The sequence below is a fragment of the Phodopus roborovskii genome, unplaced genomic scaffold (genome assembly GCF_943737965.1).
Source record: "Phodopus roborovskii unplaced genomic scaffold, PHOROB, whole genome shotgun sequence".
NCBI lineage: Eukaryota > Metazoa > Chordata > Mammalia > Rodentia > Cricetidae > Phodopus > Phodopus roborovskii.
The window spans coordinates 30,847,034-30,874,089 of NW_026126540.1; the positions used below are offsets into that span (position 1 = coordinate 30,847,034).

Consider the following 27,056-nt stretch of genomic DNA (forward strand, 5'->3'; position numbering starts at 1 on the left):
CTTTTAGTTCCGAGGATATAATATGGGAGATGTACCCATTCAAATCACAGGGAAAAATTATTATCTGTATCCTTCTGATGGAGGGCAGATTGAAGTAGAAAAGACCACATTCAAACAAGGTATGTCTATAAGAGCTATTAATGTCACCGAAGATGTTGGTGCATTTGAACTCAGCATGGGGTCTTGAGCTTCCAAGTGTGGTGGGTGACAGCCCACTGCACTCATGTTTACACCACATTGCCTTTTCAGAGTTCACACGCTCCTACTATAATTGGTCTGCAAGGAATCCACCAGCTCAGAGTATGCCCTAACACAACGATAGAGCATCCTAACTGCTAAAAATATTTAAATACTTGTAGAATGGTAGATGATACATTATCAACTGTAATAAGCAAATAGGTAATTAAAAATATTGTTTACAACACTCCATCATGTCAGAAAGCAAACACATGCTTTGAATTTCTGGCTCTCAACTCTGCAGCTCAGAGATCTGCCACTGGTATTTTAGATCTTACCAAGACTTGCATCTGTGAACAGTTTATATAAACTTCCGATGTTTCATAGAAAGTACAGCATTTTCATATTAATCCTATCAATGTTGAGAGACACCAAAACCACAGTTAAAATTGGAAGGGTGGATTTAAGAGGGAGATAAAAGGAAAAGGTGGTGAAAACTGCTTATAACCTGCAGAGTAATAATAATTATAGAGCACACACATATATATGTGGGTATATATGTGTGTGTATACATATGTGTGTGTGTGTGTGTATAATCGTGGCTGTCATTATAGTGTCATAATCAGTTCTAGGTAAGATAACACAAATTTGTGGCATCATCACTCATGATGCTGAGGAAGGAGAGCCATGAATTTGAGACTGGTCTGAGACACACATATACACACATAAACACACACACACACACACACACACACATTATATATTATTGTTTACAAATAATGTGAAAACTTTTCATGTCAATTAGCTCACTTGACTTATCAGAGTTTAGTAGTATTCACTACCTCAGATGATGTATTTTCTCTGTGTGATTTGGCTTGAGATGGACAAGAAGGCCTGCAAAGACTTCCTTGTCCATCTGCCCTTAGGCATCTTGTGTAGAGTCCCAGGCATTCCCAATCCCTGTCTAATCCTGTACTGCATTCTACAAGGATTTTTATCAAGGTGTACACATGGCATCTTTAATCAGTACATCTTTCTACCCTGTGGTTCTTCTCAGGCCCAACTTTCATCAAAGTGAAAGTAAAAAAAGATAAACACAACTTTATAATTCACCTGAAAGACCCAAAGGAAATCATAAAAAAGCACAAGGAAGAAGATTACTCTTCAGAAGAGGAGGAGGACGAGGAGGAAAGACTTAAACAAGCCTTTGAAATGAGTGAGTATATATATATATGTATGTATATATATATATATATATATATATATATATATATATATTATCCCCTGTTTCCTCTCCCTCATATCCTCTCATGTCCCCCATTGACCCCCTCAACCAATTTCCCACCCACTCCCCACCCACTCTCCAAGGATAGAGAGGCCTTCCAGGAGGGCGGTCATCAAAGTCTGTCACATCATTTGTGGGAGGGCCTAGGCCCTCCCCTGTCTATCTGGGCTGAAATAGTATCCCTCCATAGGGAATGGGCTCCCAGAGTCCATTTGTGCACTAAGAATAAATACTGGTTCCACTGTCAGAGGTCCCATAGACTTCCCAGTGCACCCACATTCATAGGGTTTGTTTCAGTCTAATGCTAGTTCCCCAGCTTTACAACAGGGGTCCATGTGCTCTCACTAGGTCAGGTCAGCTGTTTCTGTGGGTTTCTCCAGCACGGACAGTCTTGACTGCTTTGCTCATGTCCCCCTCCCTCTCAACACCTGGATTCCAGGAGTATGGCTCAGTGCTTAGCTGCTTCTGCTTCCATCAGCTACTGGGTGAAGGCTCTAGGATGGCGATTAAGGTAGTCATCAATCTCAATATAGGGGAAGGACATCAAAGGCGGCCTCTTCACTACTGCATGGATTCTTAGTTGGGGTCATCTTTAAGGATTTCTGAACATTTTCCTAGTGCCAGATTTCTCTTTAAACCTACACTGGCTCCCTCTGCTAAGATCTCTCTTTACTTGCTGTCATCTCTTCCTCCATGACTCGGTCTTCCTGATCCCTCTTGTTTTCCTCCCTCTCCTCTTCTCCCCTTCTCTTTTTCCTATCTCCCTACCCTCTCCCCTGTGCTCCCAATTTGCTCAGGGGTTTTTGTCCCTTTCCCCTTCTTCGGGACCATGTATGTCTCTCTTAGAATCCTCCTTGTTTCCTAGCTTTTCTGGAGGTGCAGGTTGTGGGCTGGTAGTCCTTTGCTCTATGGCAAATATCCACATATGAGTGAGTACATACCACGCTTGTCTTTCTGTAACTGGGTTACCTCACTCAGGATGGTTTCTTCCAGTTCCATCCATTTACCTGTGAATTTCAAGATTCCATTGGTTTTTTTTCTGCTGAGTAATACTCCATTGTGTAAATGTACCACATTTTCTCCATCCATTCTTTGGTTGAGGGGCATCTAGGTTGCTTCCATGTTCTGCTATGAACATAGTTGAACAGATGTCCTTGTTGAATGAACATGCATCTTTTGGGTATATGCCCAAGAGTGGAATTGCTGGATCTTGAGGTAGACTTTACTTCCATGGTAGGGCAAGATGGTAAACAACACCAGACCAGCCCCTGACAGAACCACACAGGCCTCCTTGGCACTCAACACATACAGATTTCACAAGTGCCGCTTTCAGCATTTGCTGGCCTGCTGGTGTTGGTATGTTTGTCTTTCCTAATGTGCTGAGCACATCTGCTGTTGGCTGTTGACTGGATCTTGCTCTGCCCAATAAGAGCTCCGGTTCCAGTTTTCATAGTCACAGCAAGTAGCCAGGCGAGCCAAACAGATACAGCAACATATTGTGTAATGGTCATTCTGACCTTAATCTTGGTTTGTTCTGACTCAAACTCAGCTCCTCTCTAACTGATTCTATTGCGGCTTACAGGTCCCTGCACTGCAAGCTATGGGGTCTCTTTCCTGTGCTTCTCACTTTCTTTGCTTTATAACACCAATATCTTGGGCTTCAAAGACAAGGTTTTGAAGAAATCACAAATTTTGCCATGAATATTACCTAAATAGCCCTGTGACACCTCCTGATAGTATCTCAAGACAATACCATCTAGAACAATTAACAGCATTTATCCAAAATGGCATGAGTTTTCACTGTAAGAAAATGAGTTAATGTTAGGAAAGTTTTCAAATCCACTTAGTGGTGGAACTAATTAATTCTTGCCTATGAGTCTAGTTACACTGGAACTTTTCAAATTCATGAACAAAATGCTTGAGAAGCTGAATGTTCCCAGAAAGTTAGCACAGAAAAAAATTTAAATTTGAATAGTTAATAAAAATATATTAATTGGGGCTGGGGAAATGGCTTAGTTGGTAAAGTTGTAAATTGCTGGGCAATCATAAGGACACAAGTTCAGACCTCTAGCACCCACATAACATGCCATGCTCTTTGATACATACAAACCAGCACCGAGAAGTGGACATGGCAGGATCCTCTTCACCCACTAGCCAAGCAGTCTAACCAGAGTGAGCCCCAAGTTTAGGGAGAGACCCAGCCTCTAACAATAAAGCAGAGCGCAATAGAAGACAGCAGCCAGGATCCACCTCTAATTCCTCAAAAGGCATGTACAGATTCATGCACAACTGTGCTCATCCACACACATGGGCATAAAACATACAGACTATACATATATATATGTATATACATATGTATGTATTTGAAATAGTTACAGAAGCTAACAGTCAGAATTCTATCACCTCCGTGGTACTCACTGTTCAAAGTTTCTTTCTTTCTTAGTGTATCAATATAAGCATTTTCCCATTCACTAGTCTTTGAAAACAAGATTTTAAAATTATTTAATAATATATTGTTAATATACACATGTATCACAGTTTATCATTTAAGTAATTTTATGTATGTAGGTGCTTTCTACAAAAGTTAATAAATGAATCTATATATGAGTATGTGATTTAATAATGTCCCTTTTGCATAGTTAAATAACGGTTGGCATTCAGATTTACTACTAATGAACTTGATTATCTTTTGGTTGCTCAGATTATTACTTGTTCATTTCAGCATTAGTTTTCTTCAGCCTGCAAATGTTAGCCCAGATTTGACCCGCGGTCTGGTTCTGGATGATGCATGAACTAAGAATAGATGTAATATTTGTAAAACGGTATTCCATAGAAAAACATGTGAGAAGGACTGTGCATGGCCTACAGGTCCTAAAGTACTTACTGTCTGGCCATTTTCAGAAAAAGTGTGTTGGCTTCTGATGTGAGCAACTCCAGCAGATAAACTGAAAGAAAAAAATCAAACAAACAACAACAACAAAACAAAACAAAACCAAGAGTAGTGCTTGCTGCCTGCCGGGCTGTGCCCACTTCTTGCCTGTTGATGGGGGTTTCTCTTATAACTCATTTCCTTGTCTCACTCTCCTCTGATGGGATCGTGGGCACATGGCCCAGCACGTCTGCTCTCCTCGAGGCTAGCTCAGTCATGGAGCTTGTTGTCTTGCCCTTGCAGTGTCTTACAGATGCCGGGATAGAGTCTGATGTGCTCCTGTGGTCTGCGGAGATTGCAGCTGGGGGCTTGACTTCAGTTCATCGTTGTTTTTGTGCGTGTTCCTTTATTTGTCTATTTCCTCTCATAATGTACAGTTTGTACGATTTTACCTCCCTATCGCTTACATCTTCTCCCTAACTTGCTTGTGTGTGTGTGTGTGTGTGTGTGTGTGTGTGTGTGTGTGTGTGTGTGTGTGTTTAGTGCTTTCCCCAGGCTTTGAAATGTTTGTTTTTGCTTTTTTATTTTTTCCCACTTGATTTTCATAGAAATCAAGTTGAGTCTTAACCATGACCAACACTCACTTTCACTTCATCTGTTGTAAAGGTTTCATTGGGGAACAAAGTTTCTAAATCACAGAAAATGCTTTGTAAAACATTTTTTATGCATTTAAAACTCCAAGTATTTCTATTTTCCATAATTTATGTTTTACTGAACATGTATCCTAGTTGTTTTTTTTTAAATTTGATACTACACATTCAAATTTCTACCAAGCCTTTTCTGGGCACAGTAGTTCTTCATTCTTTGTGTAGGTGCCTGTGCACACCTGCATATGTACACATGTGCGTGAGTGTGTGTACGAGTGTGTGTGTGTTTGTGTGTCTCATTAAGAATTGAAACTAGGACCTTGCGTGTGCTAGAAAGTGTTCTACAACGGAGCTATGTTCCCAGACTATTTCATTCCTTCTTATCACTAAATAATACATGATTATCTGGGTATTCCAGTTTAATATTCCCTATCCAACTGGAGGACATCTTGACCTTGTGACTACACTTGAGTAATTATGAGTGAAAGTGCCATGCATATCTATACATGGTTTTTCTGAGGGCATTCATTTTAACTACTGTGGGTAAATAGCCAGGAGCACAGCTGCTGGCTTGTGTGGTAAGACAGTCAGTCGTGTTACTAGGATCTACCCAACTGTTTTTCAGCACCAAAAGAGAGCTCCGTTGTTCTAGTCCTCCAAGCCTCCAGTGTTACCCTCCTCCTAGGTTTCCTCCATTCTGATGGGTGCCTAGTTTTACTCATTAATTTAATTTGCATTTCTCTGATGACATGCAACATTGAACCCCTGTTCGTGTGCTTATTTTCTGTCAGTGTGTCTTTGGATAGAGGTCTGCAGAGTGCTTTGGATGTTTCTTCCTTGGCTTGTTTTCTTATCGCTGGCTAAGAGTTCCTGTATGTTTCCTGTAACAGCCCTTTGTCAGCTGTGCCTTTAGCAAACATTTTCTCCCAGATCATGAATTATGTTTTTATTCTCATGAAGCATTATCCTTTTTTGTTGTTGTTGTTGTCCCACTGAGCATTCAAAAATTTTCGGTCAGGAAATAATCTCTTCATGGGTTAGAGTATTTTAAACCAACACTGTCCAATTTTTATTATATGATGATGGAGCAGATGATAAAATGAAAATAAAGTAGGAAGTTTGTGATCCTTCACATATGCCTTAAGAATGTATGTTGTAACAAAATTTCTTTTAAGACTTCTGGTTGATTAAAACCATTTTCAATTGTGTTTGAAAATGTAAGGGATTATAAATGTGGGGATTTAGGAACGTGATTTTAAATGTGAAGAAACTCGGACTGACCTCGTGGTTTTCATTTGAAAAGTAATGGGAATGGTCTCAGATAGATAACCAGCATATGGCTAAGCCATTAACTGGTTTATATCCTCTCTTCATTTTGACCCAAGGCCCTTCAAACAATTGTCTCACATACATTCCTGGAACTCTGCTGCACTTCCCTGAATCCTTGATAAGAGTCACATCAATTATTTTTAAATAGGTGGTATTAGAATAGCTAAGACCCTATTTCCAGAATTCCCACTGAATTCTGCTGATACTTCTGGAGAAAAATGGAAATACATCCTTGATACAATTTTCTCTTTTAGAAACATCACAGGTAGAGAATGAAGCTATCAGCAAGTTTGGATCATTTTCTGCCACCTTAGAAAATGGAATCTGCCTCTCAATAAGTTACTACGGAGCAAATGGGATGGCACCAGGTGAGATACACACAATGCACACCCGGGACAATGTCCCAGGATGGCGGTCCCTGACATAGCGTATACACTCATCAGCAACAAACCTGTTCTGATATAATGCTTCACATAGCTTCCCCCTGCAATGTGGAGATATGTGGTGTGTGGAGTTGGTGTGGAGTGGTGGGGGTGGGTGTGCACATAGATGTGTGCAGGTAGTTTATCCTCTACATCAAATAGCAGTAATCTCTCTTTCAAATCCCTTCTGTCATTTGTATAATCTTTTACATAGTTCCTTCTACACATATATGTATATTCTGATAACTTTGTTAACTATTCCATGAAATTAATTCTGGTGAAAGGAAAACCAGATCTTCTTGGAAGTTTGCTTGGATTTCTACAGATTAATATTCCTATGAGTCCTATAATGGTAGAATTTCAGAACCAGTATACTTCAGGACATGGGTCTAAAAGGAGCCATTCATTGGACACCTTGGAGGATTTCTCATCTCCACTTTCAAGAAACAAATTTTCCCTTCAAACCAAGAAATAGTATGTTATTTTACCTAGAATCAATTAAGAAATCTGTGGGTTCTCACAAACTTTAAAGGGATCTAACTACAGTGGATATTTGTTAACATTGCAAAATCAATGGGTAATCCCTCTGTCATCTAGCTTTAAAACTCTGTGCTGGTATAGATTATGATGGTCATTTTACCTCCTGACCTGTAGCTCCTCTTCTGCAGATTGCCTTGAATCATCCTAACTTTGTTTCTTAAAAGTTTTAAGTATCTCTAGAACTACACCAAGAGGTGTTGTAAAAGCAGAAATACGGATCTGAAGCTGAGAAGAAAGGACATGCCTACTATGGCCATTGTAGAGTTGACACATACGTAACATTTGAACCCCTCAAAGAGAATAGGATAGATAACATCTAATATATGCACAGCCCAGATGACATGTGACAGCCAAGTAGTATTTCACATACTTACCTATCTGGTCCTCCTCCCCTGTACACCTGATTCAGTAGGTCAGAGGAAGACCAATTTGTTTGAATTCCATGAGTAATTATTATAGTGGCCAGACTTGAAAACATAAGAGAACCTGGAACCTGGGAGAATCTGAGGGATTGAAATGTATGAATGAGTTGGGGGGTGGGGATTAAATTGATCAGAAAGGTAATGGAGGGTCAAAGAAGAGGGTCCTGAAGGAAAACAGATGACAAGATAAAAGGGGGTCTTCTGGACATGCCCCCTCCACATACACACAGTGTCACCTCTCATCAACCTTTTAGAATTCCTAAACCTTTAAAACCCTGAAGACAATAGATTGCCTACAAGAAAGCTACTTCAGTCGTCTTAGACAAAACTAATCTATGTCTCTTTTGGATTTTCTTGTTTGGGGTAGTTCATGTTTAATGTGTCCGCAGGTTCTGTTGTCTCAGTGTTGGACTTACTATTGTGAATCTAGGACTTTTAGGTTGTTTTATGAGCTCCATTTCACAAATAAATAAAGAGAACATTAGTAGAGTGCACAACAGACTGGAAAGTGAGGCTATGTGAGATAATGATTTGACTATCAACCACACTAAAGCATTAAGTGTTTCAAATATTCTAAATACAATCTGATTTTCAAAACAACTATTATCCCTGAAATAGATCTGAATGGTAAAACATATTTCACATAATAAAAGTTAATGCCAACTTGAACCAACTTTTGAGATGTGTCCTTTAACAAGCATATGAAATATGAATATCTCATTTTCTCCATTTCCGGGTTCTAGAGGTTACTGATTCCAAGTTGGAGACAATGATGAATATCCCTTCAGCTCTGACTACAACTGTGATTCCCACTATAGTGACTGTTCCTCAAGGCAAAGGGAAAGCAAAAATAAAGGGCAAAGAAAAGCCCAAAGACTCCCTTAAAGAAGAGGAACATCCAAAAGAAGAAGAAAAGAAGGTAGATGAATATGGCTACAGATTTCCAATCTTTCTACCTCAATGTTACTTTTTAAAATTAAAATAAAATTGTACTGTTTTCCTACACTCTCTTTCCTTCCTCCAAGTCCTCCCAGATCTCTTTTGAACCTCTTGCTCAAATTCCTGGTCTCCTTTTCTTTAATTCTCTCTCTCTCTCTCTCTCTCTCTCTCTCTCTCTCTCTCTCTCTCACTCACTCACTCTCTCTCTCTCACACACACACACACACACACACACACATCAATAAGGTTTCTGGTTTTCCACAACACTACCTTAGTCTGTTTTAACTACTGTCACAAAATATCTTTGACTAAGACACTTACAAACTACAGAAATTAATTGCTCAAGTTGAGGTGGAAAAGTCTAGCCAACTCTTGTCTCCTGACAGCAAGTTCCTGTAGATGGTACCTTCTGTGTTCTATCACTTTACAGAAAGAGTAAACCCTTTTCATTCAATGCCTTTTTATAAAGACCTGAATCCCAACCTGAAGCCCAACCATTGGGCTTTAATCAGTTCCCCAAAGGCCTATTTAATACCATCATTTTGAGTATCAAGTTCTACCATCTGAGTTTGGGAGGATGTCAACACCCCACCATAGTGTTGTCTATATCCTACTTATACAAATAGGGGACCACTCAAGTTCCATTAAGTCTACTTGCTCAATAAATGTTTTCACAGTGACCTCTGTTAACTTTAATGCCACCTTCTCTCAGGGAAAATGTTACAATTGATACTATTTTCTGTCATGTCTGGTTATGTGCCAGTCAGAGAGTAGAGTGTAAGCTTGATGTCAGTGAAGATTCTTGAAAATTTTTTAGAAACTGTTACAGGGCCTACTTACTTACTAACAGTTGTATTGTTTGATAAACCCTTGTTTGAACAAAGTAAAAGTGTCTTGCTTAGAAAATGACAAGCTTTTGTTCACGTACAGAATTATGATGTACAGGAAGAAGTAGAGCCAGAGATTGCTGTACAGGAATCTCCTTATGTTCCCACCTTCCAAAACCTAAACGTATCTTGCCCCAATGGGCTCCTGCTGACCTTCATTGGGCAAGAATCTACAGGTGAGTGTTAACGGGGATGAGCAGGAAGGCACGGGTCAAAAGCTCACACAGAAAATCCTACCATTGAAAATTCCTGGTCTTTTCTTACAAGTTACACTTGATGATGAATGATGGGTCATTTTCAAATAAAGAGCTTAACAATAATGATCATTTTTCAAGCACTTACTATGATGAAACACTGTCAAAGTCATTAACATACATGCAAAACACAAATCTTATGACATAGGTACTGATAACTTCTTCTATAAAATATAGAAGTTGAGACTTCTGAAGGTGCAATAATGTGTCCAAGGTCACCTGACTCCCAGAATGCAGAGAAGGGAAGTCATTCTTGATCTAGTGTTGATAAATGCGGCTTCCTTAATGGTTTTGAGGTGGCCCTGTCTTCCTGCCTCTGCAGAAGGCCACAGGTACAGTACTTTGTTCACTGATATAAACAGTAGGTGGTGAATATAAAGAGAATGAGAGTACACATGAAGCAAATAGAGAAACCCTCTCTTGATCCCATAATTGTTACATAGTTTGTTACATCCGTTGGTTCTAAATGTGGCTTCTTGCTTATTTTGATAAGTAAATATGTGCAAGAACGACTTTGTTAGTTAACCTGGTAAGAGCTACATCTGGGAACGAATCTGAGTCCATTCAACAGTATATAAGGATACTTTTTCCTCCTGTATCCAATGGTGTCATTTTTCATTTTCTTGATGAAAACCATCTGGTTAGGGTAAGATGGAAGATCAGTGTAGTTTTTGTTTCCTTTTTTCTGGTGCCCAAGAATATAAAGATTTTTTTTCATGTGTTTATGGGTGTTGTATTTGTTCATTTGGAAACTATTCAGTTCACTTACTCATTTGGTTGGATTATTTTCTCTTTTAGTTATTTCTATATATCTGGAAATTGAGCCTCTATTAGATAAACCACCATAAAGATCTTCTCTCATCCTGCAGATTGTCTCTTAACTCTGTGATTTGTTACTTAGGCTGCATCTCAAGAAATAACAAGAATTGACAAATGGTATTGCATCAAATTGAAAAGCTACCCCATAGTACTTTTTTTTGGGAAGGTATTTATCAAGTGCTTTTCTTCTTGATTACCAGGAAGCAGGAAGCAGCAGAACATTGAGAATGGTCTGGATGTGGTTAGAGCTGGAGGGTTCTGTTAATTTTGAAGGATGATGGGTAAGATAGAAAATGTTTGAATGAAGCTGTGTTTAAGTGAGAGTGCTTAGGTCTGTGGCTTTGATCAACCAGAGGATACCAGAGAACTATCTACCATGGAGCAAACACTTACTCAGAGTGGCATGCCACCCCAGGCAATGAATCACTAAGTCACAGAAATTCTGTCCCAAATTATTTGGCCCTGAAATGCACTGGACTCTATGAACATATACTAGAAATGGTGTACTATTTAACGTTATTGAAAGATCTTACTACTTTGAAGTGCAAAAGGTATGCAAAGAACAAGATTTCTGGGCTATCAGCCATGACTGGAAGGAAAACTTCCTATTCCTCGAACACACATACTAGAAAGGAAACAAGAAAGAAGGTAAAAATCCCAGCCCCAACTCACCCCACCAATAGCTTTATTCTCTTTTATCTTTTAAGATCACCCAATTGTAGATGAAGAACCCACCTGGGACCTCATGATCCGTCAGAGCTACCCCCAGAGGGTGAAGCATTATGAATTCTATAAAGCAGTGATGCCACCCGTGGAACAGGAGGCATCAAGAATTATCACCAGCCAGGGCACCGTTATCAAGTATATGCTGGATGGATCTACACAGGTTTATAGTATTTAAATGGCATTCCCCACAGCATAGTAAAAGACAATTGAACCATGAGTAAGGAGCAATGCTACAGCACATAGGAGGCACAAATACAATACAAGGCTATCTTAAAATTGTTAGTTCCGCCAATTGAGATTAAGACCAATCATGGTTTAAAGCCGAATTTGAAACAAGCTTTAATTAAATACTATCCAGGTGGATGGGCTCTGGCTAGGTCCCTACCCAGGTTCCTGGAAAATGGCCCAGAATTACAGAGGCGTGTGCGTGCATGTGTGTGTGTGTGTGTGTGTGTGTGTGTGTGTGTGTGTGTGTGTGTGTGTGTGTGTGTGGTCTAAGGTTATAGACTAAAATGTTTATCTCCCTTCCCTTTCAATCCACCTGAAAACACTAGGGGGAAATGTTCTTAAATACTAAATTTCCAACAGTACTAGAAAACAACAAAATATTTCACTAGTATATGAAGTATTTAGATAATTTCTAGAAAATGAAAGGCAGGTACATTCAGAGTGGTGGAGAAATAAGGATAAAGTTTAAAGTATGTAAAAATTTAAAATATGTAAATATTTAAAGGAGAATTTGGAATTGACAGTTTTACCTCTGGGCTCTGAAAATCAGGGCAGTTCTGCCCATAAACTCATTTTGTGGAGACTTACAATCAGAAGCCCTAAAATGCTGGAGCCCTTCAAAAACAATCAGAGGGAATGATGTTTATAAACAGGCATCACACCACTAAGAACCACGAATGAGAGATGAGACCAGGTATCTAAGAAAGTCCAAAAAGGTTAATGACAGATTCAGTATTTTTTTTAATTACCTAACAGTAAATACTTGAACATAAATTTTAAATGACTAGAAATAATATAGACACTCAAGAAGTTAACATTCTATTTTTTAAAAAACGAACTGCTCTAATGGCAGTGAGATAGTTCAGTGGGTAAGGGCACCAAGTCTGACTACCTGAGTTTGATCTCCAGAACTCATATGTTAGAAGGAGGGAAGGTACTCTGGAAAATTGACAGCTGATCTTCATATCCAAGTGGTAGGGAGGGTAACTTGCAAGAGAGAGACCAAAATTAAGAGGTGTGGGAAGGTAATATATGCCCTAGGATTTCCAGTAGAAAATAATGAGAATGAATGGTGAAAATAATTTAGAACATGACACATGAAACATTTCTAGTACTTAAAAGTATACTTCAAATTCATCCTAGCCACCAAGTACCAGCCTGGGTTGACACTCATTTAAGTGTCATCTTGCTACTTAGGACTGCACAGGTAGCCCGCAAAGCTCCTGAAGAGACCAGAAGAATCAGGCAGAGTTATGGTGGCAGATGACTTCCTTGCCAGACTCATGGGATGCTGCGCATATAGGCATTCACAAGGGTATCTGTGGTAACTAGAGATGGCAGACACCCTTGGTAGAGGGTAACAGAAAGAAGGCATTAAAAATATTAAAAAAAAAAACTTTAATGTAATTGTTTGAACATGGTCACCTATATGATTATCCAATTACATAGAATAAGGATGAAGAATAGAAAAATATATAAAATCCAACAAAAGGTAGGAAAAAAAGAAGTAAGACAGAAGTGGATGGGCAATATGAAATCACATTCTCTGCTTTCTCTAAGTCCAAATCTCCACTCTGTTAGCACCTTCTGGTGCTGAGCATAGGGGGATGCCATCAGCCTTTCTTCTTTAGAATATTTTGAGCCCCAAATTTCTGGGCAGGCCTCCTCTTGGCTTCTGAGAATTCTGAGACTTTGTTTCCCCTTTCAGATTCTGTTTGCAGATGGTGCCGTGAGTAGCAGTCCTGATTCTGGTCCTGTGTATGCATCTCCTGATAATTCTGCAAGTCCCCATAATGGAGATTTAGTGGACTCAGCCTCTCAGCCCAAATCAGAAACAGCACCTTCTGAGATTGTCATTACCAAGAAAGGTGACTACTCATATTTCTTGAGTTGCTGAACTTCATAGTTTTCAAATGCTTAACAGGAGTTTGATATTTTTCTGATACCACTCATTTTTTATTATAGTAATATTTATTAATGTATATGTACATATATAAATACATACATACATACATGAATTTTCATTACCAACATGGGATTGCTTAGTATTTCATGAACTGCTTTGTCCTCTGTATAATGAATAATTCATTTTCCCATGCATAACAAACAGTTTCCTATGTCATTGTACTCTCTTACACATCAGCTGTACTGTCTGAGGCGGTGTTTTAGAGGTTGCTAATCGGATAATTCCAAGATTCTGAGTCAGCATCCTTGGGGTGCTATTGACCTTTCCTTCAAGTTGAGACAGAGCCTCTCAGGTACACCCATGAGGTTTTCATGTAACAACTTGCATAGCAGAAAGGGAAAAAAAGCAAATTCAAGAGTGTGTGTTCTCAGATGACCCCTGACCCTGGCCCTAATCCTGCTCCCTATGGACCTGATGGGCTATACTTGGCTGGAGTCCAGGGTTTTCAAAACAAAGAACCAACATGTTGTGTCTTATTTTCTAGTTGACTTGTGAGGGTTGGAGTGGAGGGGATGTTAGATAGCAGTTGGTCTGCAATAACTGAAATCAAAGATTTCTTTTTATACCTCTCCTACTACTGCAAACAGATGCTTCCTCACACCCATGACAATGCCAAATGTTATTTTTAAGTGTCATTTAGATTGATAACTAATTAATAAGTTTTGTTACTATTTGATTAATAGTGAGGTTGGATATTCAATAGCATTGAGTTTAGTCATAGAAACTTCCACAAGAACCATTAACTTTTAGTATTAACATTATCTATCTTGTCCATTGTTAAAATTTCCTTGAAAGTTTATTTCAATCTCTGTCTATGTTTACTTTCAAATCTCTATAGTATTTCTAGCTGATTTTAAACACTGATTCTTAATTGCTGAAAAATAATTTATAACCTTAAATATGATCAATAATTCAAATCTATGAAAACAGCATATGTAATGTAGTTGTATGGTACAGTTTTCTCTTATATTTATTATATAAAACTTGTTAGTTGTGTTTTCCAGATATCCCTGAGTTTAGTAAAGGGCAAGCCGGTAAATCTTATAGACTTGGCAGGCCATGTGTTCTCTGTCACAATTACTCAGTGATGCTGCTGGAGCATAAAAGTACTTTTTGATAAAACATAATTCAAGAAGCCTTGAATCTGTCACATCTCAATAAAAACTATTTATGAACTCTAAGATTTGAATTCAATATTGTTTCATGAAATACTTTTTGCTGCTTAGAACAATGAGGTGCTATTACCTCGCAGATGACACGGAACAGACAACAAGCCTTGCTTGTAGATAGACTCCCAGCCCTTATCTTATGTCCTTGCCCGCTTTTAGTCTCCCCGTCTAATTTATTAAGTAGTGTTTACATTTACTGAAAGGAGGGCAGCACCTGACCAGCTTTGTGTCCCTTGTTCTCTTACATTATTTGTGATTAAAATTTGTCTCTTCAATGGTTCTGTCAGATTTTCTTTCAAATAGTTTGGTAATATAACTTTGGATGCAACTTTAGAATTATTCTATCTTTGTGGTGAATTTTTTTGTGGTGAATTTAACTTGTCATCATTTGACAGGGTTGCTTTCTATTGGAATGTTGAGGCTTCCCTCCCCTAATGTCCCTTTGCCTAGACTGTTGTGCCTCTGCCAACCATTGCTCTGTGACCCTTCACCAATATGATTTCTCCACTCTTTGTGTTCCTCTTCCTGTAGCATGCGTTTAAATGCGGCTCTTATGTGCAGCATATTGGTGTAAGTTGTCAAAGCAAAACTTGAAAGTTTTTGTTTTTAGAGATTTTAGTTCATTATCATAGAACCAGCATTTTCTAGGAATCTCATTCTACTGTTCTACTCTCAAATGACAGTTTCACCGAGTGGAATTCTAGACTGATGTACATTGACCTCCTCCACACTCACTTTAAAGATGGCTGTTAGTCTAATTCCTACTGCATTAAAGTTCATCTGTCCTCTGATCGGTCTCCAGTCTCCATTTTTTATAATAATTCTAATACAATTTGACTATGTGTGGGTTTCTGCTTATTCATATAAGAGGGAATGCATTAGGCCGTTTGGATATGTAGATAAGTGTCTCCCACTAATGCTGAAAATGTCTCAACAATAATATCATCAAATACTATTTCCATTCATTTCTTTCCCCTCTTTCTTTCCTTTTGTAATTCTCATCAAAACATTTTTCAGGCCTTTGACCTCTTTTTCATTACTTCTGGGGCAACGAGGGTTGGAGAACTCAGCTTCAGTCTAAATAATTGGTTTCAGTCTGTCTTTGAGTTCCCTTCTAAAGTACATTATCTCTTCTATTAAAACCTCACATTATGGATCTGGAGAGATGGCTCACAGGTAAGAGCACTGGCTGCTCTTCCAGAGGTCCCAAGTTCAATTCCCAGGGTAACCATATGGTGGCTCACAGCCATCTATGAGGAGATCTGATGCCCTCTTCTGGTGGGCAGGTATACACGCAGACAGAGCAGCTATACCTAAAATAATATATTAATAAATAAAAATTTGCCAGGTGGTGGTAGCACATGCCTTTATTCCCAGCACTTGTGAGGCAGAGGCTTTGAAGCCAGCCTGGTCTACAGAATGAGTTCCAAGACAGACAGGACTACAAAGAGAAACCCTGACTTGAAAAATACAAACAAAAAACAAAACTCACATTAATTTAATTTTCAGTTGTTAGACTTTTCCACATATATTTTTCTTATTTTATATCTAATATGCCTTCTCTGTTTCTATTAAATTAAAATATAATTACATCACTTCCCCTTCCCTTTCTCCCTTTCTCTCTTTCAACCCTTTGTCCTCCACAGCCCTCTCAAGTTATGGTGTCTATTTTTTTCTTGATTATTGTTGACATATATGTAAATGTATAAATATATGCATACAACTTACTTATATATGCATATAATTTTAGAACTGTCCAGTTTTTATTGGACAACCCATTAGAGTGCTCAGCCCCGGAGAAGACTGTTTCTACCTCTCAATTCAGTCATTAGTTGCCTGTAGTTCTTCATCTAGGGGTGGGGCCCCATTGTTTCCCTTTCCTAAATAGCCTTTCTTTTGCTGTTATCTTTGTTCATCTCTTGTTCAGGCAGCCACATGGCTGAGGTATCATGAGTGTAGCTTGCCTGTCTTTTCCAGGAGACAAAACCCAATAGCAGACTTTTTGGTCTTCTGTCTTTTACAGTCTTTCTACCCACTCTTCCACACTGTTTTCTGTTAGTTAAGTGTATGAGTTGTGGTGTAGATGTACTCATTGGAACTGGACTACCCACCATCTGTTGACCCTGTTGACCACTGTGTTGCGACCTCTTGTGTCTTTCTGTAATGGTCTCTTTTCCATAAAGAGATTTTTCTGATGTGGGTGAGAGTTACAGTTATCTGTGAGTATAATGGTAAGTTTTAGAATGTTATTAGGAATTATACTGGTTAAGTAAGGTGATGGTAGTAGGTCTAAGTAGTTCTAAGATCCATGACCTCACTAACCCCTAGTAATTTGGTAGGTTTCTAGCACCTGGCACGATTTTCCTCCTTTTGTGTGAGTGAGAATTACATCCAATTACACAGCTGTTGGTTGCCACCAAAATATGAATGTCACAATTTCAACATGTTGGTCATTGTGATAGACTTTACAGCTGAAAAGTACTACTGACTGCTTCCCTCCCTTGGAAGCTCACATAATGCTTTCTGATAATACAAAAGCTGGAGTGCAGGAAGGAGGCTTTTGGATTCTATCCAGCTCAAATGTTCTCTGACCTGTGTCTAAAGTATGCAGGGCCTTAAGCAATAGGGACTTGCCTACATGAAATGTACAGGTGAATGGATGGAACTAGATAGTATCGCGTGAGATAAACCAGACACAGAAAAACAAGCACCACATGTTCTCCCCTTTCTAGAGCTCTTCGCTCCATATCTTCAGATATGATTATTTAACCTGGAGTAACAGAAACCAGGAAAGTAAAAGAACTGGAGAGAGAATAGGCAATGTAAAGATGTAAATGGGGAAAACAGGGAGTAGGGCTCTAACTGATGAGTGGGAAAGGAAGTTAATACAGAGGACAGAGGAGGGAGAATGGACAAATTGCATCAAGGGTGATTGATAAAGACATAGGGAATCAGATTACTTTATATTTACCTAAAATTACATAATATGTATTTTAATGAATTTATGCCACTTGGGATGACAATGTTTCCCACAAGATCAATAAATGCACTATCTAAAAAACAAATCAATGAAAAAACAATACAAAACAAAACCAATACCAGGCTTGAGAAACCTCTATTAGAGTTCATGGTCAGGGTTGTCCAAGTAACTCCCAAAGCAATACAGACTACTGTGCCTCCCTATTGCTTCTCAGTAGTTGAATGTAACCTGCTTTCTCATTAGTCACACAGTCTGGGTCCATTCTATCTGGAATCACACATTTCAGATTCTGCATCTGTTAGGTTTCTTCTTCTCCTTTCAAGTGCTTAAACTTCACAGCTTTTTGGTTATTATGTGATCATTTTTATTTCTTGTTGCTTTAACTCCAAATTCTTTGAACTGATACAAATACAGATGCATTCTTTTGAAAATCATTTGCTTCAGAAAGGAAAATATCAGGACTTCTATTTTAACCCTAATATTAAATTATTATTCTGAGGGCTTTGAGAATGTCACCCAAGTAGTGGTCATTTTCACCGATACCCATGTAAGTGCTGCTCCTGATTATACAGCTCCAACAATTTGCCCTCTGTGCTCAGCACCATATTTGAACACGGAAAACTTGTCTGGTAGTGCTGGGGGACGGTGAAAGAAAGTATGTGTTTGTTCTGTAAATAATTCACTTTCTTTGAGAACAGCTCTTTGCAACATTCTCCAGCTTCTAGGAATCTTTCATATTAAACTCCCCTGCACCAGCTTGAACAAGCTCTAACTTGCATTCTTTACTTAGTCCTGTGTCACCTAGTTTGAGAAGGACTCACAATGCAAAGCCTTCTTCAGGACAAGCTTTACTCCCTTGGGTCCCTGACTTTACTCAGTCCTTGGCTTGTGCTGACTGTATTAACTGTATTCAGTTATCAGTTCAGGAACATTTCCATCTAATAAATACTTTCTGGTAGTTTTAGTTACTTACTGTGCAATTCTTAGTGTCCAGTTAGTGATGTTGCTGGAAAAGGAACAACAACCACACCTATTCCTTCTGTCTGGTCACTGCCCAGTCTTCCTCACTTTATCTGTCTGTGCACTTAGTAAAGGAAGTCGGTAGTTATTTCAGATTGCAGAATCCTTCCTTTGAGCTCTTCCATCTCTCATATCCATCCTCATCCTTTCACACCCGAATTCTCCCATCTCCCAATGTTGGCACCAACATTGCGTTTATTTATATCTATTGCTATCTGTAATCTCTACTTCTCTAATATTATCTGACTATTGATCATATGTTCTTTATGACTAATTTTCCATACTCCTGCCAAGAGCATCTAACGTATCTTTTGACAATGTCACGATCCCTGTGAAATGTTTTCTGTAGGAAATTCCAAGGTCTGTAATGTGCCATAAAGATACACTTTACTGGACCCATGCCTCCCTCTCCAGTCTCTCCTCTCAACCAAAATTTATCCCCTGACTAATAAATTGCTCGGGGGTGTGTGCTCACCTCACCCAGATTCCACTATCTTTCTTGTATTTTCATGTTGGCATGACTTTCCCACTGCTGTTGACAAGGAAATAAGAGAACAAGACGGGGGGAAGAGAGGAAAGAAGGGAAAGTTGAACTAAAGAAAACATGGCACCAAGCATTTGTTCCCTCTTGTGTGAGGTCTGTGCATGTTTTGCAGCTGCCACCAGAGAGAAGGAGCAAGCCGCATCCACACCTTACCTCCTTAGTGCCTCAGCAGACGAGAGACAAGAGCTCCTGTTTCTCCCTGCTTATTTCCTGTTTCTGCCCAGCCGTCTCACTTCCTGTCTCTCTGTACAGATCTCCAGACCTCTATGGTTAGCTAGTGGCAAGCTTTATTCTCTGACAGGCTTTGTACAAGCAAGATATCACCACAGAGACATTGGTTCCAGAATCCCATGAGGATATTTATGGTGCTACACATGTTCGCCACCCCCATATGTTGAAGAGGAGGGTGGTAATGGAAGTATGGATCTGATGGTTGTTGATATAGTGATTCAACTGTGCAAAGTCATTTCTGCTAATGAGAAGACAGAATATGTCTGGGTAGCGAGGGTTCCCAGATTCAAAACAGACAAGACAGAGGATATTAAAAGTCTAAAATACAGGAAGGGCTAGATTTGATATGCAGAGAAGTGTGAGGTGTTAAAAAGAGGAATATAGGCTACATAATCTCGTATGAATATAGGCTACATAATCTCGGATTCGGGGATAAATAAGGAAAGTTCAAACTGGACAAAAATAAACAGAATTGCTATTGTTCCCCAGAAAGGGAGTTGTATGTATATGTGTCTCTCTTAGGGGAGGCAATGACAATTCAGCTAAGGTTTAGTCCCCTAACTGATCTATTTGTAACTTAACTTTCTCTGTTATTGTTTTGGCTTTTCTATACCAGTGTCTAAGTAAGTTTAAGCTGTATCAGGACTTATTGAACAATTTATGAAAGTGTTATAATTATATTGCTCTGTTTAATTGTCCTTGAATGTACACAGGAAAAGGTCACAAAAATCAAACAACCATAGCACATAAGAATGAAACCCATGATGCTCTCTCAGGAGCTCAAACAGTAACTACTGCGGATTCCCACATTGGCACCTGGTTTACGACAACACCTGATGGAAATCGGATTGGCACCAAAGGACTAGAGAAAATTGAAAACTTGAAACCATTTTTATCCTTCCAGGCAACAGATCCCATCAATGGAACGGTATGACAAACTGCTGCACATCACAAAAATGTCCAAACCACTAGGCAAAAGTGTCCAAACCACTTTATTAGAGTCCAGAAGCAGCATGTAGAAAAATGTGTGGTAAATCCTAACTTTCAAATACTTGTTAGGTAGTAGGTGGGTGGGTAGGTATGCAGGTAGGTAGGCAGATAAATGTTTTCTGAAATGTGTGTGTGTGTGTGTGTGTGTGTGTGTAAATTAGATTCAGATCATGGATTTGATTATAGATTGTTTTATTCTTTCTCTTTTCTTTCATTTATTTATTTAAACAATTTAATTTTTGTTGTTGTTGCTATTGAGACAGTCTTGCTGTGTAACCCAGCCTGGCTTTGAACTTGAACTCCTGACTTAGCCACTGTAGTGCATTGCAATGTGGGCTAGCTCATGACTTTCTTACACTAAGATCATTGTGATTAATGCCACATGTCTCCTGCTAAATACACTTGTATACTTCTTTTATCTGCGGGAAGGAGAGGTTATATATCATTTTTCCATTTCTCTATGGCCCTCTGCAGCGAGTGATCAAAACTTGTTCATGAACTATGCCTTCAGAGAATCACATACTGAGTAACCAAAACACTCAGCATCAATGAGCAACTGTACAGAGGATGCTATTCAACTGTAAGAGAAAATGGCAAACAAATGCCATAAAAGTAGCCATCCAGCCATCAGTGGTACCAGAATTTGAACTATGAGAGTTTGTGTTCAAAGCTCATATTCTCAGTTAGCTCATCATACAGCTGTATTTCTCATTATGTATTCCTGATTGAGATCATCAATGATATAAGGAGAACATAAAATAGTGCTCAGCATTCATTTCTCTCCTGTTAAAATGTCTGCCTAACATGATGATAGGTGACAGTCATTTGTTTCCAGAAGGCTTAGAAAAACCTAGAGAATGTATTCTCACATACAAACTACAGATCAAAACCCTGGGTCCTCTATAGTTAAGACATATAGAAAATTGAGAGTACCTAATTGTTAGATATGCATTATATAATCTACAGAACTCCATCTGCAAGTTGGAATATTCAAACAAATATTGAGGTGGAGTCTGAGGCATATAATTATTCTTAGGGATGCCATATCTTCAAAAAAAAAGGGGGGGATGGTTGATTTGTAGCATAAACCCAACAAAGTTGTAATCAACCCAGTAATGACCTCACAGGCAAGTGCTACTTGCCCTGATGTCTCAAGTCTGAGAAGAACCCTTACCCATTTGGTGCCTAGAAACAGCTACCCAAAAACAGGATGAGTCAAAGACAAAGCATCTGTCTTCTGCAGAGGCAAGTGTTAAATGAACCAAGAGCTATCATTGGTTTGCTACTGTACTCCCATGTTGGGAGGCTTCTCTTGAAGAAAGTTCTATTTCACATAACACAGCTTCAATCACATGTGTCATGCACAGAGTTTGGGAATTTTACCCGTCCATTCACATTGCTATAACAAAATGCCAGAGCCTGGGAAGCTTATAAACAACAGAAAAGTATTTTGGGTGAACTCTGAAGGTTAGGCATTTCAAATGAGAGAGAACAACCTCCATGACCCGAGCACCTAATTCCAGGTTGCAGATTGTCTGATTTCACTGTAGCCTCACATAATGGAAAGAGATTGTTCTCTGGGGTACCTTTTATAAGGTTAGCAATTTAATTCGAGGGGACTCTAGCCTCATGAGCATGTCATTTCCCAAAAGCCACAATTCCTAATGGTCCCACCTTGGGGACTGGGATTTCAGCCCCCAAGACAGTCAGTTTATAACAGTTACAGTCTACAAAGTTCTGATTGTTCTTTCAGATGGAAGGAACTGCCAGGATTAGTTGACTGTTTCATGATTCTTACCCTAGTCTTTGTATCTATAACCCCTCAGTGGTGTTTTATTCCACTTAGGATAAAGTCTGAAGTCTCTCCCACTTAGTTTGTAGCCTCCAAGTCTCCTACCATCTGTCTACTCCTCTTTGTCTCTCCATATGCTTTGATCAAACCACAGCACTTCTCTTAAACACCAGGCTCAAGCTCAGCACTATTACCTTAGGCAGAGAACTAAGCCAAGCAGATCACCTACCACAGAAGCCAGCAGCCCTGAAGTGTTGTCCTTTCGTGACCCCTCACTGTACAGAGTAAGGAATTCTATGCCATTTCACCACAGTGTACACCCTGCATTCAGCACTCCATAAATTATTTTAGCTGACCCTGTTAGGTAATGCAATGTTGACCTGTTGTCTTTCTGTCTGAGGTCAATCACTCATATGTTTCCCTTCTTTGTTGCTTAATCTTTGTGGTCAACTAGATCCGATTTAAAATCACCTAAGACATGTACCTCCAGGCATGGCTTGAGAGTGAGCATGAGCTGAATACCCAGACTAGTTCATGCCAACTTAAGAGGAGCAAGCCAGCCTGATAAGTATTATCACTCATCTGTCCTACTTCCTGCTGTAGACATAGCATCATCAGCTTGTACTCCCATTGCCATGCCTGCCCTGAATTTATAGAGTGCTGCCTGTCAAACATGAACCAAAACAAGCTTCCTACCTTAAGTTACTTCTTGCCATTACTAATACTCTGCTCAGGCCCTCTCCATTTCGTATAGCAAGATAATCCACTAAAACCTGTGTTCAAACAGAACAGAACAGTCTTTCACTTGGATTAAATTTACTCAGCTTTAAGGAAAGATTCAAGACAGGAAGCACAGTACAATCCATATGCCATCTCATAAGCTAGGATACTAACAGCAACCCATGTGCATAGCATCCTGAACCCCCCAAGTCCATACACAGCATGCATGGTAAGCAAACAAAAATCTATTAGATGTGGATCACCACTGCAGACAAATGAGTCTATGTTGATGTGGGTCACCTTGGTTAGGAAGAGCCCCATCCTCTCCTCCACAGTCTCCACTACTATACTGATAGCCAATTTCCAGTTCACCCTATCCAGGGTGGTCTTGCAGAGTAGGGGCTTCACAACACAAGGGTAGCCTACATGTTATCTTATTTCAATAGTTTCCATGGAAACAGACCCTATAAACTGTATTGCAGACTGGCCTCTATCAACCGCAGTCCTGATTCTCTATCTTTCATATATGGAAATGTTCCCTATCACTTGATTTTTGAGTCACTTTGACATTTTTTCTTAACTTCTATAGGCCCCAATATCCTCATTTATACAAGGGGAGCCCTATCTATCTCAGGAATCAATGACAGTAGTAGATCAAGTAGATAACAAATGTTTCACATTCACTAAGCATAGAAATTAGCTTGCTGGGGTCTAACTACCCAGTGCAATGATTATGCTTCATTTCTCACATTCAGGTCATGACTACTCGAGAAGACAAGGTAATCATTGTTGAGAAGAAGGATGGAACCCGGATTGTGGATCATGCTGATGGTACCAGAATCACAACCTTTTATCAGGTTTATGAAGATCATATTATTCCTCCAGATGATGAAGAAACAAGTGAGTTGGATATTTCAAGACCGTAACAATAGAATTTTACAACTCTCTAGTATGAAACAAATAGAAAGCTCATTATCAAAAACATTCATAAAAACAAGTGAGCCAACCAGAGAATACCCATGCAGTTCAAAGAGGGCCCTTTGGTCCCTGTTGCAATGATGATGGCATCTTCATTTAATTGTGAAAATTGTACCTCTTTATCATATGCAACATATTTTTGAAGTTTTTATGTTGTGCAGTAGTCAAGCAAACAACCTTATACACATCATGTTTTGAATTGAGAACTCTTAAAACCTACACTTACTAGTTTTCAAATGTTATATATTATTATATTTACTTTAGTTATGCCCTTCATGATAGCTTGAAGCTACTTTTCCTCTGTAATTGAAACTTTATAACATTTGACAAACATCTAACTCTCACAACTAGTAACTACCGTTTTATTCTCCTCTTCTTTGAATTAAATTTTTTAAAATTGTGTGTGTGTGTGTACATACATGTATGTGGTGTATATCCAAATATATACATATGTGTGTCTGTTAGTGTGTGTATAGACATGCATGTGAACATATATATGCGTATTTTGCCTAGAGATCATTCTTATGACATTTTGGCAAAGAAAGTGGCTGTCTTTTACCCTTGTTCAAAGAGTCTGCCTGAGGTTAAAGTGAAGAGTTTTGGATTAATAATATTAGCAGAGGATATCTCAAAGCAGCCTAGTATAGACTCTCTCATGTGATTAAGATTTATAATGAAAAGGAGCAAGCTGAGCAGGGTAAATTGCAAAATGTAAATTTTGAGGAGAAAAGGGGCACCAGGAAGTATAATGGAGCCAAATCCTCTGTTCAAGGAGATGGTTGGATTAAGAAATGAAATATAGAGTAGTGACCTGAGGGTAAGATCTCACCCAGCTTAGTTTTCAAATTGTGAAGCAGAGCTAAAGAAAAGCTTACAACCAGGTGTGGTGATGAACGACTTTAATCCCAGCACTGGGAAGGCAGAGGTTGGCAGATCTCTGAGTTTGGTGTCAGCCTGGTCTAGAAATCCAGTTTCAGGACAGCCAAATTTAGGCAATGAAAGGTAGAAAGCTGATGAAGATGTAATTGAACGAGGGGGCCATGTTCCAGCTCCAGTAAGCAGCATAATTTTCTATGCTTTGGTTTAAAAAAATATATGCCAATTATAGTTAAACATAAAAAATAAACACATTACATATAAAAACACGTGGTACACACACACACACACACACACACACACACACACACAGATTCTGGAGACTCCAAGTTTGCTAACCCAGGCCTGTCATTGGGAGGATCAAGAGTTCAAAACCAGTCTGTACTTCATAATGAAACCCTCTCTCAAAAATAAAAATACTTAGAGATCCCAAAACAATGTTGAAAAAAATAATATTTTAATTATATAATTTGATAGGTTTGTATTTAATTTATGTAAATTTAAATACCTAAATCTCATGTGTTGTCATTCTTAACACATATTTACATAAAGATATAAAAATGACTTGTAACAAAAAAATAAACCTAGGCATAGCAGAAAACTTCAACTTTACCTGCAATTTCCCTCACACACATTTGAAGCAACATGACAAAATAGGAACAGGTGTCAGTTTTCATTGGTATATTCCATGAATTTCAGCTTTTAACTTGCAAAATTAAATGTTCCTACTTCCCACATACTTAACAAGACAGTATGCTGAATCATACATGAAGGTAGATTCTAGAACTATTCTGAATTGACAAGGATTGCAGGCCATACTTCAACCCTGTGGATAGCACCCAGGTTTTGTTTTTTTTTTTCCCATGAGGAATACACACAGCCAGGAGACAGTCTGAGAATGTTTGCCTGCTGTGTGCACCCTACCCAGTCCCCTTACCTTGCATTTCGCTTGTAGCCGAAGGTCCAGGGACTGTCACTAGACAGGTGAAGTGTATGCGGATAGAAAGCTCGCACTATGCCACCGTTATCACCAACTGTGAGGACAGTAGCTGCTGCGCCACCTTTGGGGATGGAACCTCTATTATTGCAAAGCCGCAGGGATCGTACCAGGTAGGCTGAGTTGGGAAATGAGGACTGACAAATGTAAGTGCCCTGCTGCTAACAGAACACAGGGACAATGGGGATTTCTGCAATGACGCCAGCTGTTGCTTTCAACAGGCACGTGATCTTAGAAGACACTTCTCACACTTCTGTTTTTTCATCTTTTCAGTCCATTCTAGAAATACACTGTCCTGCTTGTTGTGGGAAGTTAGTAGTGCTGAGTCAAGTTTAGTCTAAGAAGACCCCTACTCTGTGCACTGTGGGGTGGGGGCAGAATCACTCCAATGCCTCTCTCCGTCTTCTGCCACCTCTTGACTCCAGCCCACCCCTAACACTACAGCAGAACAGAGGGCAAAGGAAGTCTGTTTGGTTCTGGAAGGGCAGTTTGCCTTCAAAAGTAAAGGAAGAACATGGCAACACCCTCCTCTCCAATCTCCCTCATCTTCTTAGTAAACAGAATATGCTGGTGTCAGAATACAGTGCCTTTAGTCTGTGAAAGATCCTCCACCCCTTTCCTTGTTAGAGAAGGGACACACGCCATGTTAAAAGAGGCTGAGAAGTGGAAGCCGGGATGTGACATGGTCATCACTGTAACAGTGGCTGAAATGGTGTATCCTTCCCTGCTCATTATATCTCCCTCCTCATCCAGTGTAGATGGCTATGGGTCAAAGCAAGTGCTCAAAGTGAGGGATGAAAGAAAGCATAAGTGTGACTGTACATTAGCAATGACACCTAAAGCATAAGCATCACCTTTTTTTTTTTTTTTTTTTTAAGCAGACTTAATTCACCTCATTTTTCTGGTATAAAAAGCCAAAACCAGCATTGGACCGACTCAGACCCCCTGAACGTGGATCTCAGAAGGCCTGGGCAGTCTAAGGGACCTCTGACAGTGGAACTAGGATGTATCCCTGGTGCACAAAAGGACTTTGGGAGCACATTCCCCATGGAGGGATACTCCCTTAGCCTAGAGATAGGAGGGAGGGCCCAGATCATACTCCAAATAACTTGGCAGATTTTGATGATCCCTTCTGGAAGGCATTACCCTCCCTGTGGAGTGGGGGGGGCATAGGAAGGGATTCATGTGGGCGGGCGAGGGAGGGAGGGAGAGGGAACTGGGATTGATATTTAAAATAAGCAAAAAAATA

At 39.3% G+C, this 27,056-nt stretch overlaps 1 protein-coding gene across 1 annotated transcript in view; it reads left to right on the forward strand.

The window, feature by feature from the left end:
• Spag17 (sperm associated antigen 17) overlaps positions 1-27,056 on the forward strand; it is a 211,951-nt gene that overhangs the window by 138,049 nt on the left and 46,846 nt on the right. Inside the window, exons 22-31 of the mRNA XM_051199526.1 lie at positions 8-119; positions 1,235-1,393; positions 6,562-6,675; positions 8,435-8,610; positions 9,561-9,693; positions 11,298-11,476; positions 13,253-13,412; positions 20,168-20,382; positions 23,712-23,856; positions 25,766-25,920. Of these exons, the coding sequence (XP_051055483.1) occupies positions 8-119; positions 1,235-1,393; positions 6,562-6,675; positions 8,435-8,610; positions 9,561-9,693; positions 11,298-11,476; positions 13,253-13,412; positions 20,168-20,382; positions 23,712-23,856; positions 25,766-25,920 (1,548 nt within the window). The remainder of the gene's footprint in view (positions 1-7; positions 120-1,234; positions 1,394-6,561; positions 6,676-8,434; positions 8,611-9,560; positions 9,694-11,297; positions 11,477-13,252; positions 13,413-20,167; positions 20,383-23,711; positions 23,857-25,765; positions 25,921-27,056) is intronic.